General features: G+C 36.2%; 1 protein-coding gene across 2 annotated transcripts in view; it reads left to right on the forward strand.

Annotated features, from left to right (window-relative positions):
- The window catches only part of LOC123313116 (chitin synthase chs-2-like), a 28,494-nt gene that overhangs the window by 8,105 nt on the left and 6,767 nt on the right, over positions 1 to 13,622 (forward strand). For both annotated transcript variants that reach the window (XM_044897836.1, XM_044897835.1), the window contains exons 2-8: positions 3,917 to 4,158; positions 7,576 to 7,872; positions 8,291 to 8,700; positions 8,874 to 9,420; positions 10,216 to 10,380; positions 10,905 to 11,214; positions 12,413 to 12,783. In XM_044897836.1, the coding sequence (XP_044753771.1) occupies positions 3,917 to 4,158; positions 7,576 to 7,872; positions 8,291 to 8,700; positions 8,874 to 9,420; positions 10,216 to 10,380; positions 10,905 to 11,214; positions 12,413 to 12,783 (2,342 nt within the window). The remainder of the gene's footprint in view (positions 1 to 3,916; positions 4,159 to 7,575; positions 7,873 to 8,290; positions 8,701 to 8,873; positions 9,421 to 10,215; positions 10,381 to 10,904; positions 11,215 to 12,412; positions 12,784 to 13,622) is intronic.

Genomic DNA, 13,622 nt, shown 5'->3' on the forward strand with positions numbered 1-13,622 from the left:
AAACACCATCCAGCGCTCGAGTTTCTGCTGGAGCTTGAAAATATCAAATCTTTGAAGAAATCGGATGAATACTTTTTCAATTTTAGAAATGCCGATTATGATTTTATCAATCGAACATTGCTTGGAATACCATGGACTGAATTGTTAGATTGCAGTGATGTAGATTCTGATGTCGAGACTTTTTACGGTTTTATTTACGATATTATTGAATTATGTGTTCCAAAGTTCAAAGTAAGAAAAAAATTCCCTTCCTATATCTCTTATCAATCAATTAAACTCATCAAGCGTAAGAATAAAATACACAAAAGGTGGAAGATTTATAAGAATATAGCGGACGAAGTTGAATATAAAACATTACGGTCCTTATGTAAATATAATATTAAAAAAGATTTTATGAAGTATAAAAATATAGCTGAAAACGAAATTAAAATTGATCCTAGGAGGTTTTTTAAGTTTGTTTCCGTCAAAAGTAAAGTTTCCGGTTTTCCCAACTCTATGTCTTTCAAAAATAAAACAGCAAATGCATGGAGGGCAACAAATAAGCGATTTATTTGCTGAATACTTCGAAAGTGTGTATGCTCATTCACATCTCCACAATCAATCTGGTAATACTGATACTCCTGATGAACTCAACAACTATTTTCTTAGTGGAGTTGAAATCGACGTTGGAGATGTGGAAAAGAGTCTTAATTCGTTAAATGTGAACAAGGGTGCAGGACCCGATTTGATACCCATTTGTTTTATTCGAAACTGTAGCGAAGCACTTTCTATTCCCCTAACTATAATATATAATAAATCATTAAAAACAGGAGTGTTTCCGAAAAAATGGAAGGAGGCTACCATTGTACCTATTTATATACAAATCAGGTAAAAAGGATTTTATAAACAATTATAGACCTATCAGTAAACTCTGTATTTCTGGTAAAATATTCGAATCAATTGTGTATCCTCACCTCCTTCATCTAGTTCAAACTCAAATAATTCCCGAACAACATGGATTTTTTAAAGGACGGTCCATTGAGACTAATTTAACTACTTTCACTGAATACCTTCTTGAAAGTTTAGATAAAGGCATTCAGGTCGACGCTGTTTACACTGACTTTAGCAAAGCCTTTGATAAAATAAATATTCAATTTCTGATCACCAGGTTGAGGGAGGTTGGAGTATGCGGTTCCCTTTTACGTTGGTTCATATCCTACTTGAATAAAAGATCTCAATATGTTTCAGTAGAGGGATTCAAATCTCGGTATTTCGCACCGACTTCAGGGGTGCCTCAAGGATCCCACCTGGGTCCACTCTTATTTATTATATATATAAACAATATTATAAGGTATTTCAATACTTGTAAAATACTCCTCTTTGCCGACGATCTCAAAATTTACTTCAGAATCAATGACTATAATGATTGTACAACCCTACAGAGAGAACTATGTAAATTTGAGGAATTCTGCAAAAGGAGCGGACTCATACTGAACTTGAGTAAATGTCAGGTGGTCTCTTTCACAAGAAATAAAAATATTATTCTCTTTCCCTACTCAATTCAGGACGTCGTGCTTGGTCGTTCAACTCATGTGAAAGATCTGGGAGTTGTATTTGATTCTAAGCTCAAATTTGATTTACATATCGACCATGTCACCTCATCCTGTAACGTGTTGCTGGGGTTTATACTGAGACAGAGCCAATGGTTTTCCGACCGAAGAACTGCAGTTATTCTCTACTATAATTACGTTTTCAGTAGACTAAATTTTGCCTCTTGTGTTTGGAGTCCCAAATACGACGTATACATAAACCGTCTCGGGAAAATTCAAAGAAGGTTCCTCCGCACTTTGGGGTACAGATATAACTTGAGTCTGACTCGGGGAGATCCCAGTAACTACTCCACTAGATTGAAGTTTTTTAACATGATAAGCCTCGGTGATCGCAGAGTTGTTGGCGATATTGTTTTTGTCTCTAAATTGTTGAGCAATCGTGTAGACTCTCAAGACATCACTGGGCTGATTAACTTGCATGCGCCAATTCGAAGATGTAGATATCCGGAAACCTTCCATCTACCTTTAACGCACACCAACAGCGCGAAAAATTCCCCTATTTCCAGGATGCTGCGTCACTGCAATCATCTAAAAGATCAAATCGATGTATTTTTCCAGAGTGAAAAAACCTTGAAAAATTCACTTAAAAGGGCTTTTCTATCCCGCTATTGAGTTGCCTCACCCCTAGCTCTACATTTGTTATTTTTCTCTTTTTTTTTTTCTTTGTTCCAATCTTTCACTTATTATTAGGTATATATATAGGGTATTAGTAATAAGGCACTTTTGTTGATTTTTTGTACTATTACTTTGTGAACACTGATTTGGGTATTGGGTTACCTGTTTGTGTTCCTTGTAAATAAATAAATAAATAAATACACCTTTTCAATAAAACATTGCATCTTTTAATTCCTTTTCAAGAGTATTTTAATACAACTAAATTGCATAGTTCGGATTCAGAGGCGTTTTTTTATCAGCCTATTCACTGAACTCGCACCCAAAATACATATTATTTCTGAGCATTGGAATGGAAAAGATTATTGAGTTATTTCGGAGACACCCTATCATAAAATAGGGTGCCTCATATAAATGATCTTTCTCATGAGGATTACGAAAATATTCGGAAGAAAGAAAAGTTTTGGGGAGAAATCGGAAAAGAAATTTGTGAAGAGGGTGAGTGTAATAATGTATGATTTTTCGAGATTACGTATAGGTACTTATTTCCATACAAACGGAAAAGTATATGAAAGTCTAATTTATCATCTTTCTGTATTAAAGAAAGTAACAAATTGATCTCGTACAGAGAATGCCAATCTTGATGCTCTCCTTGGATCATTTGCGAAATTTTGAAAAGCGCCAGGTTCTGGTCCTACTGGATCTAAAAGTTCAATCAATCCATCGTCAGATTTTTTCGTTATTAAGAAATTATGTATATACATGTTGATTTCCCTACAAGAATGCTTGTATCATCTTTTGTCCCCATTGGTCTGAAGAAAACACGCCATTTTTGAACTAATATTATATTCCAGAAGCGTTTTCTACCACTCTTCTTGTCCTACAAAGTCTGCGATTAGAATTTCCATTACCATTATCCACTTTACTTTGTTTACAAGGGAAGGGTCTTAGCAAATATGGTTTTAATGCAAATGCTTCGTCTCCCTATCCCTATAATTTGTGTCCCACTTTCGGATATCATTTTCTATAATATTTAAAAGTTCATCGAAACACTCTATTGTCATTCTAAAATATACGTAGAATCATGTCTGATCCTCTCTTAACAGTGGCATTAATGTATGGAATTCCCCATATTGTTGTGTTTCTTGATTCATTTCGTGAATCCATTTCCTCGTTTTTCTACTATAAAATACGTGGTATATTGAACCTATGTATATAGAAGCTTTTTCCGTGAACTATCTTCCTGCACTGCAAGCAAAAATAGTGCTCCTTCTTGATCTGATACATTTTTCAATTAATGATTTTCATATACCGTTACGTTTTTCGACAAGAGTACCTCTACTTATGTCAGATGATATTCGTTTTGGTATTCCAAAGGATATTCGCAACGAATTTTCGTCACGAATTCGGCGCGGTTTTTCGCGTTGGTTTGTGGGAGCCTTTAATCTTCAACAAAATACATCTTTGATGGAAATAATTAGAAACAATCCATTCTGAATGAAACTACAAAAAACGGTTTTCATTTTTTTGTAACGTTCGTCCACCGTCTTTATCCTAGAAACAAATCTTGATAAAAATCCTTTGAATTTGATAAATAAATCGAAGACTTACCTAACTTATAATATTTCAATTTGATTTTAGCGCTCCCAAAAATAGCGAAAATAATAAACCTATGTCTGAAATCTGTACTTTCTAACTTGACCATATTTTTTCAGACAAGAGCCGGAGGAAGATGCCTCTTGGAACATATTCGAAGATACTCCAAGAAAACCAGACACAGGTTCAAGCAATGATTCTGAAAAATACGAGTTTATGGTGAAATCTCTCAAAATAGTGGCGTACATAGTTGTTTTTCTCGTCGTTCTCTCTAGTGCAGTAGTATCAAAGGGGACGCTTTTGTTGATGACATCACAAGTGAAAGCGAATACAATAAGACCGTTCTGCAATCAAAGCTTGGGTAAGTTATGGAGCAATTTTTTCCATCAAATACATCAAATTTCACCAAATTATGGAGCGTTCGGTGTAAAAATAAAAACGGAAAATCTTTTTCTTAGTGTTATTGAAAGAGATACTTAACTATTACAACGTGTGTCTGGATGCTCCGAAGTGATAACAGAATTCTCTTAAGCAAATCAAACCCGACATACATTTTCAATTCAGGATTATAAACTCCTGACATCCCGGATTTTGGATGAAGAGAAAAAGTTTAGATTATACAGTAGATCTATTGTAAGTGAGGCGGTGTTTTTGCTTGAGGTATAAAGGAATGTCAGATAGAGACAATATTTAAAGGACACAACGTAAGACCACTAGAGTCCAAACGAACTTTCGGTTTCGTTTTCGGTTTCGGCCTAGTTTCGGCCAAAAAAAACAGGTTTCGGCTCAGTTTCGTTTTCGGCCAAAATCCAGCCGAAACTACAGCCGTAACCGAAAAAAGTTCGGTGCAGCTGCGCTGCTAAGGGTTATCCATAGAATGGGCAAGTTTCCTAAAACTCCAAAACCGAATTTGAGATTATTTATGGAAAGCCTTTTCTACTAGTTATTCAACACGTAAAAGATTCGCTTCCAAATTCAGACATTTCAGAAATACACCCTTCGAAACTTCGACTATGTGAAAGCTTGTGACGTAGAATGCCTTTATTAAAGTATAGTAATTTTTGTTAATTCGACAACGCTGGAACCGATCAAGAAGATATCCACAGATTACAAAAAATTGTTTCTGTAATCTGTGTCTTTACCATAGACAACTTGTCTATGGTCTTTACCTGTTTAAAACCGATGACATTTTGTGTCATTGTGTGTTTTTCTTGTCAAATGTGAATAATGTGATCATCAAACTTGATATTTATTACATCTATGGTTATCAGAAAACTTTCATGACCATTACTGACACAAATGGGCGTTGCCGGATTGTAAAAATGACGTAGAATGTTCACAAGAGCATTTCTGAAATCAGAATTTTCGTAATCGAATACAGACAAAATGCAATATGTTAAAATTCGAAAAAAATATATTTTGAGATATTTGAGTTATAAGGATTTTTATGACATATATTTTGAAATTTAGGAAAATACCCCATTGTTACCCTTTCGTTATTCATGCGCTCATTGTAATTGTCCTCGCTGGATGATATCGAATCATTTGCGTGACTGGTCTTGGCGCAGCGAACTTTGCATTAGTGCTGTTTGCTGTTAAATTTCGGTACGGCTATCATGACCTATAAATTACAACATTATCTCGAAACGATAGAAGAAGACGAAGACAAAAGTCTTATTTTCTATTGGTTTCATTCACATCATGTATATGAAATAAAATCTACAATATCATTCACGTTGTCGTCAATAGCGGATTTGCAACCCGCTAGGCACTTAGCCCTATTGAATTTAGTCAAATTATTTTCACCTACTCTGTTTTTGTCACGAACAGCCGCCCTATCAGACCTACTTTTTGGCCTTAAGGCAAATCCGCCACTGGTTGTCGTTAAATAACGTTGAATAAAGATCTCTACAGCTTTTTTGATCGGCATTCTGAGTTAACTTTGGTTCGTTGACAAGATAGTCATCAAAATGAGCAAAATTTAGAAGATATTCTCTTTTCCTAAAGCATTATTGAAGTTTCGGTTTCGGTTTCGTTTTCGGCCGAAACTGAGACCGCAGCCGAAATTCGGTTTCGGTTTCGGTTTCGGCCGTAAAAACTAGTTTCGGTCGGACCCTAAAGACCACTAAACATAAAGATACAAGGAATGACACTGCTGAGCCAAGATGCGATCCCAGATAAGAACAATACGAACGCAAAAAAAAACAAAAATTAAGCTAAATGACAACGAAGCTGATAGTAGGAGAAAAGAGTAATATGTACGGACATAACAAAGACGTAATTAAATAAGTGACGGAAAGAGTTATAAATCCAGCCACATTGTATGATTCTGAATATGGTAATTAAAAGCAGATTAGAGGCAAAATAAGAGATAAGAGGCATACCGTTCTGGTGGCTTGAGGGAATAATCCGCCACGCCACAAAAAACTGTATGCACAACGAAAAAACAATACGAGAGACTTGGACCAGAACTATATAGATCACACCGTTCATGGACACATTTAAAGACCATATCAACAAAGCAACATAGGTAAAAAAGAACCATACACGAAATACAATGAATGGTAACAAAACTGCGACGAAGTTGTGACAAAAAATTCACGAGCACTACATAGAGACTGGCGACAGGTCAGAACTTCTCAATGAGATGGCAATAAGATGTTTGAATACCTGAAAAAGGTACACACTGACGGACACTGATAGCAAACGTACAAGCACAATCGATAATGGATAGGATGAAGATTCACAACACGTAAAGAACAATTGAACGCTGATGCACAGACAAGACAAAATATTAGTCATAGTATGACTGAGAGCAAATGGAAAGTGAAATGAGTGGACATGAATAAAATAAATGAGTAGCAGAGCAGAGACTGTCATTCTGAACAAAAGACAGCCTAGAAACTAAAAAATAATTTCCCTTTCCAGGTCTTCCACATTCAACTACCTACTATTTTCCTCGCCTTTTCCAAAGGTATATATTTTCCATGAGACTTTGGGTAGAGTGGTAGATGTTGGAAATTCAAGATGATTTTGTTAGTATGTTTTCTTACTCTCAGCCCGCAGGCCGTTCTCAAGCATATTTGAAGTTGTCCAAATCGATGTCATCAGTCGATAAATACGAAAATTTCAATACTCTTGGGAGTTATATATCAACTCTTACTCTTTGAATTAAGAAGATCAGGGCCAAATAGATCGACAGATCTTTTAAACAGCGTCCGCAGCTTGGTGGTTAGAAACGTCGGCTCAGTATTCGCAACCGCAAGGTACCTACCACAGAACACAAATATCACCTATTGAGTTCGATACCGGGCTAGAGAAGGAATTCTCTAGTCCATTCGGGTACGGGCCACCATTCACTGTTGGGTTCAGATTAACAGTGCTGTGCCTAAGGTGGCTTAAGGACACGGTAACAAAGCCTACACAGAACACAACTGGTTCTCCGAACTCGTACAAGCTCACAGAGCTTCTGAGGGGTACTTCGGTACCTACAGAGAATCAGGATAATATGATGATATCTTTCATCCCCTTGAACTTGTATTCAATTGAATCATAATATCATAATTACAAGAACCTTTCTCCATCTTGCAGATTTGCTCATTTCAAATTGTAGATATGGTTTCGTACATGAAAAAACAGGAAAATATTCCTCATGATTACTGATTATCCTTCTGAAAAATTAAACACATTTTTGGCATACTCTGGTTCAATATAGCATCTTCATACTGTTTAGGTACGCATTATGTTAATCTACATATAATCTTTTCTTTGATTTCAGACGTAGAAAGAAAATTTACCGTTGAATTACCGAAAGAGGAAAGAGTTGTTTGGATATGGGTACTAGTTTTCGTTTACTTCATACCTCAGTTTGGAACATTCTTTAGGTCATTACGCGTGTGCCTATTCAAAACATGGAAAAAGGATAATTTACTGGAGATGTTTCTTCCACTTTTCATTACTGAAACTCTACCAGCCATAGGTAGTGCAATTCTAGTCTTTTGTGTCTTACCTGAATTGGATGTCCTTAAAGGAGCTATGCTCACTAACGCATTCTGCTTCGTACCGGCAGTTATAGGTAAGTAAAGACTGAGATCATAAGAAGACAGTTAGTTATCTAATGAATATGTGAAATAACTTTTATCGGCAATAGATCAGTTTATCTAGCTGCACTTTTCGGGTAGGTATTTACTAAATATAATAAGTACCTAGGTACTTACTTATTCCACTTTTCTGGATAGCATGTGTAACTTCCGTTACCTATAAGTGTGTATTACTGGTTCGTAATTTTTATCCTTCGATTTCAAAGGTTCATTTGAAGAAAAAAATTCACTTGAATAGGTCACCCTTCTGGAATTATCAGAATATTTAGCCATAGAAAAGAAAATCTATAGGTACACTTCACGAATTTGTTTGGCAAATAACCATTCTACTGTTGAATGAACATCTTGAGTCTGTAATCTTTGTTTATTTTCTCACTTGCTGAACTTTTTCAGCGTTTATATCCAGAAATCCCGATAACGTGAAGAAAATTGACGCATCAACAGTGATGATCTTGGACTTTCTTTGCATTCTGGCACAATTAACATCCTTCTTCATGTGGCCTTTAATAGAACGGAATTCGACGTTGATCCTAATACCAATTTCTGGAATCTTCATCTCGTTCGGTTGGTGGGAGAATTATGTAGACGAAAATGCCAAGTTTGAATTTATTCGAAAGTTGGCCATTGATAGAAGAGTTTTCGATAATAAGACTTATTTCCTGTACATATTCACCTCTATCACCAATTGTCTTATCTTTTTCGCCACAACTGTTGTGATTTTCTGGATGAAGGAGGGAGAATTCAATTTTCTTTTCGAAAATTTCGATGACGCATTTTCCAACAGATTGATCAACGTAACTGAGGTAAGTTCATACCACAATTATCTAATACTATTCTATACTATTATTATATAAAGAGGTGAAGTTTGTGAGTTTGTGGGTTTGTAGGAACTAGTTTCGGGAACTAACGAACCGATTTTCAAAATTCTGTTACCTGTAACGGACTGGCATCTTTGTTGATAATATTTTGTTTTCAGGTTAAAATGTATGTGGAAGAATTGTCCCCAGCAGGCTTAGATGACACATTCACTACTATCAACCCAACTGTAGAAGCCAACGTATGGACCCCCCTGACCATCCTTATAATCAACTTCCTTTCTTCCTATATATGCTATGCATTCACAAAATTCGCTTGCAAAGTTTCAATACAGGAATTCAGTTTCGCTTTCGCAATTAACCAGACTGTACCAGTTCTTATTAGCATTCTGATTGTGATGACGGGAAAATATCTCGAGGATGAATGCTCGCATACAGATCTATTTCCTGCATATCTATTTTTCAACCCTCCACCTTTCTATGTACTCAAAGATTTTCTGAAACAACAGTATGCTTGGATCTGGTTGATTTGGCTGTTCTCCCAAGTATGGGTTACAATGCACATATGGAATCCTAAATGTGAAAAACTCTCCAAAACGGAGAAACTGTTCATGAAACCAATGTACGATGCGTTCCTCATTGACCAATCAGTTTGTATGAACAGGAGAAGAAACGACAGTACTTTGCAGGCAGACAAAATGGAAGAAGGTAAGGTTTCTGCATATACCTGTATAATAACTCTAATATCCTTGATAATAATGCATCCGAGTGATTATAATTATCGATTGAATGTGGCAATCTTAATATTACCATCATAACGAGTATAACCAACAAGTATGCCATTGAGTATTATACTCGATGGTTAAGCTCAACTATTAACTGGATTACGCCGTTCAATACCTTTCGAGTAGCAGTGTAGTTTCAAAGGACATGCTTTGTAGTCTAGTCTTCCTCTTAGCATAATATCTATGTGAAAGGAATTCATGAACCCACCTAAGATAAAAGAATAATTACATACATACTACATAGTCTTTATAAATGATAATAACATCCCAGTTGTCTTTGATTTACTCGCACTGCTCTTCTCAATGTCCAATATTGAAAATCTTGTTTGAAGGCTCTGTATTGTATAACAACGCCTTAGGCCACCTACATTATACATCAAATACTCCGGCTGGGCTCCGATTTCATAAATAAATTGGACGAAGTACATTGCGTTTTCGAGAAATACACAGCTTCTTGAAGGTGTTCAAAAGTTATTTTTATATAAAGAAATGGTGAAAAATTAAAAAAGATAACTATAGGAAAGTACACAAAATTAACGTATATCAAAAAATATATTAGAATATGCAATAAAATAGTGGATAAACCTAGAAATTTGAGTTACTCAAAAGGAGGGAGGAGGTATGTGAATTACATTGCACTGCGAAATCTCCAATCCAATTGATATAATTATTTTAAATGGGAGGCGACTTTACAGAGATTGAGGCATTTATTTTTCAGCTACAAACCCTAAAGTCTATGTATGTGCAACCATGTGGCATGAAAATGAAGAAGAAATGCAGACCTTCCTCAAATCCATAATGAGACTTGATGAAGACAATTGTGCACACCATATAGCAAAATATCACATGCATGCTGATGTACCCACCTTTTACGAACTGGAATGTGAGTATGAGTTAGATGTACGTACTCCAAACCAAATAATATAGGCCATCTTACAAAATCATTGCACTTGTAGATGGATGCATTGAATTTTGATCATAAATTACATCCATTGTATGTTATCAGAAGATATTCAATCGACATTTATAAATAATTGAATCATGTGAAGAAGCATATGTTGAAGTTAGTGCAGTAGTCGTTCAGTAGGAGCGAATTATTCCTACTCTCGAAATGATAGAACCCTACTGCTCAAAATTCCAAATGACTGCAAAAAACACGTATCTACGATAGTTTTATTGAATGCACATGATTTTTCTTAATATGTTGTGGCCATGTTGGCAAATTGTCAATAAAAAACTTCTGCGCATGCATTCTTGTAGTTGAATTTGTATTGGGTTTTCGTGTCGAGATGTTAATCTTTTTATTTTCAAGAACAAATCCGATCAAAAGTATTTGCTTGATTCCTGAAACTTTCGAGAATAAATCTCTGGGTTTTCTGTAATATCGAAAATTTTCCAACTTTGCAGGTAACATATTTTTCGACGACGCTTTCATACGAAAGAAAATGAAAGATGAGAAGAAAATAGATAACGATCCTATGCTGAACAGCTATGTATTGACACTGTTTTCCCAACTTACGAAAGCAGCTTCAGATGTTCATGGGGTGGATATGGAATTGAGGCCACCAAAGATATACTCTACTCCTTACGGGGGTAGAATTGTGTGGACACTTCCCGGTAGAACGAAACTGATTGCACATTTGAAAGATAAGGCCAAAATCAGGGCTAAGAAGAGATGGTCCCAAGTGATGTACATGTATTATCTTCTAGGTTATAGGTGAGACTATTTCCAGAATATTGACTAAATCATGCCCACATCACGCCAACTTTAATTGGTTGAGTATCCACCAACCTACGAACCTTTCATTCATTGCTTCCAAGGTCGGTCCATTAGTTGGTATGTGAGTAGCCGGTTGCAGGAACCTTCGAAACAATACCCTCTTCTCGAATTTTTCAGTCCTTGAACAAACTCGGTACCCTGATTTTAACTGCCTCCTAGTATCTGGAGCTCTGTCTATTGGGCTACAACTTCGAGTATCACCCGCACAACTTTCTGATCAAGTTGATCAAGATCACCACCCAACTTTGATATATTCAACCAGTATCTGAATTTTATTTCCGGTGTATAGATGATTTGGGAATTAAGTTGGTGCCACTTGATTCAAGCCGATACCTGAAGGAAGGAACTTAAAACATACGATTTACACAAAATGAGTTTTATAGTCCATACATAGACATTTGTATCGAAAACTTTAATGTTTGCTTGAAGATAAGATTTAAATCTAAACCTACATTAGGCTTTATTAAGCTAGCTATCTTTATTTAGATATTGGAATAACGCTCATTGATGACAACAGCTATAGGCTCTCGTGAAAAACTTGTGATTCCAATTTAGTAATGAAACCACGTGATGGGTTATAACGCCTGTGTGTTGGACAATGGCGCCCAACAGTTAACTGGGCGTTATTATGGAAGTGGACGGTATTGCTATGCTATTTTGAACGTTTTCCACAAAACCACGCAAATAGACTTTAAATTATTCGAAACGTGAAGGGTAGTTACCAACACTAAGACACAAATATGAAATTTTATAACAAACATAATAAAATAAATAAAATTTTACAACTTTGGCGGAGCAGTTTTTATAATTACAACATCCGTGACCAAAAGTGATTAAAGTACAGCTTGTTTCTGGTAAGCTGTCGGATTGTGAGAATTGCGCACAGGCTAGGCGTTTTCCTATTGGTCTGCTGTATGTGTGCATCAGTCAGTATGAATAGAAACATGTTTTTTTTTGGTTTAGCGATATTTAACAGAGACTACAGAGAGTCTTAATTGGCTCAAGTACCTTATGAAATGTCTTTTCTAAAGTTGAGTATCCAGTATATTGGATTTTCTTAGCACTCATTTATATTTTTCTGGAAAGGCATGATCACGTGTTATTGTATTTATTTGAAAATACTCTCCAATTTCAGGCTAGTTCCAGAAATGAAACGGGGTAAGGCCTCTTCGAAGAATACATATATTCTTGCGTTAGATGGAGATATCGACTTCAAGCCAGAAGCTATGCACCTTCTCATAGAATACATGAGGAAGAACAATAAACTAGGAGCAGCCTGTGGCAGAATTCATCCGGTTGGGAGTGGGGCTATAGCTTGGTATCAGGTCTTTGAATACGCTGTAGGTCATTGGTTGCAAAAAGCTACAGAGCACGTAGTTGGGTGTGTCCTTTGCAGTCCTGGTTGTTTCTCTCTCTTCAGAGCTGAAGTACTCATGCAGGATCGGGTTATGAAAAAATACACTTCGATAGCAAATCTAGCTAGGCATAGGGTGCAATATGATCAAGGTAAATGTCTAGAATGATAAAACTTTACGACTATTATACAAATACTCAATAATTGAATTGATGTTGATTGATGATGAGAATCTATAATAATCAAACGCAAGACTGAATTACATGAACGTTCCCATATGTGAAGTTATCAAACGAATATAATGTACGACACAGCAAACCCAGATGGAGAACCTGAAGATACCCTGCGCTGAATGGCCGTAAACACTCGTGTGTTTTTGATGGCTAGTCAGATAATAAGAATGATACTAAGCAGGATAACTTGCTTGTTGTTATTTTTGGTACTTCAAGCCGAATTATTCGTCCTCCTTTCTATAAATTTTGATTAATCTTGTGGCTGCTACAGTTCATTTTACTCGATCGCGTCAGGAAAATTTTCGTTCGCATTTATATATATGTACTTATGTACTATGTTTTAACACGTTCTTTGATCTCTACACCAAATGGCTTATTGTCTTTCAACTTATGCAGTGTCTTTATGTTCGTCCTAATTGTGTTATTTTTTGAATTCGTTTTCATGAATTCCTTGTTATATGAAGTACGTTGAAATAGTTTGTCGTCGAGTAGGACAGGTAATTCAGAGGGTCGATAATGATTGCTTGAATGTAAAGCAGGGCTTAGACGAAGCGCGTCTACTAGCTCACCAGCCTCCCTTTCGGTTTCGCATAGTGCAGTGACCAAAGATTATAGAAACTCTATAATCTTTGGTAGTGACGGTTTTTAGTCGCGCATTAAAGAAGACTGGATGTGCTGGTAAATCGGACGAGACAGGGAAAAGGGAATAGGGGTCACCACTAGCGGCGTTACCCTAGCAGGAGTAGCAGGGCATCTCA

This window comes from Coccinella septempunctata, chromosome 5 (assembly GCF_907165205.1).
Source record: "Coccinella septempunctata chromosome 5, icCocSept1.1, whole genome shotgun sequence".
Taxonomy (NCBI): domain Eukaryota; kingdom Metazoa; phylum Arthropoda; class Insecta; order Coleoptera; family Coccinellidae; genus Coccinella; species Coccinella septempunctata.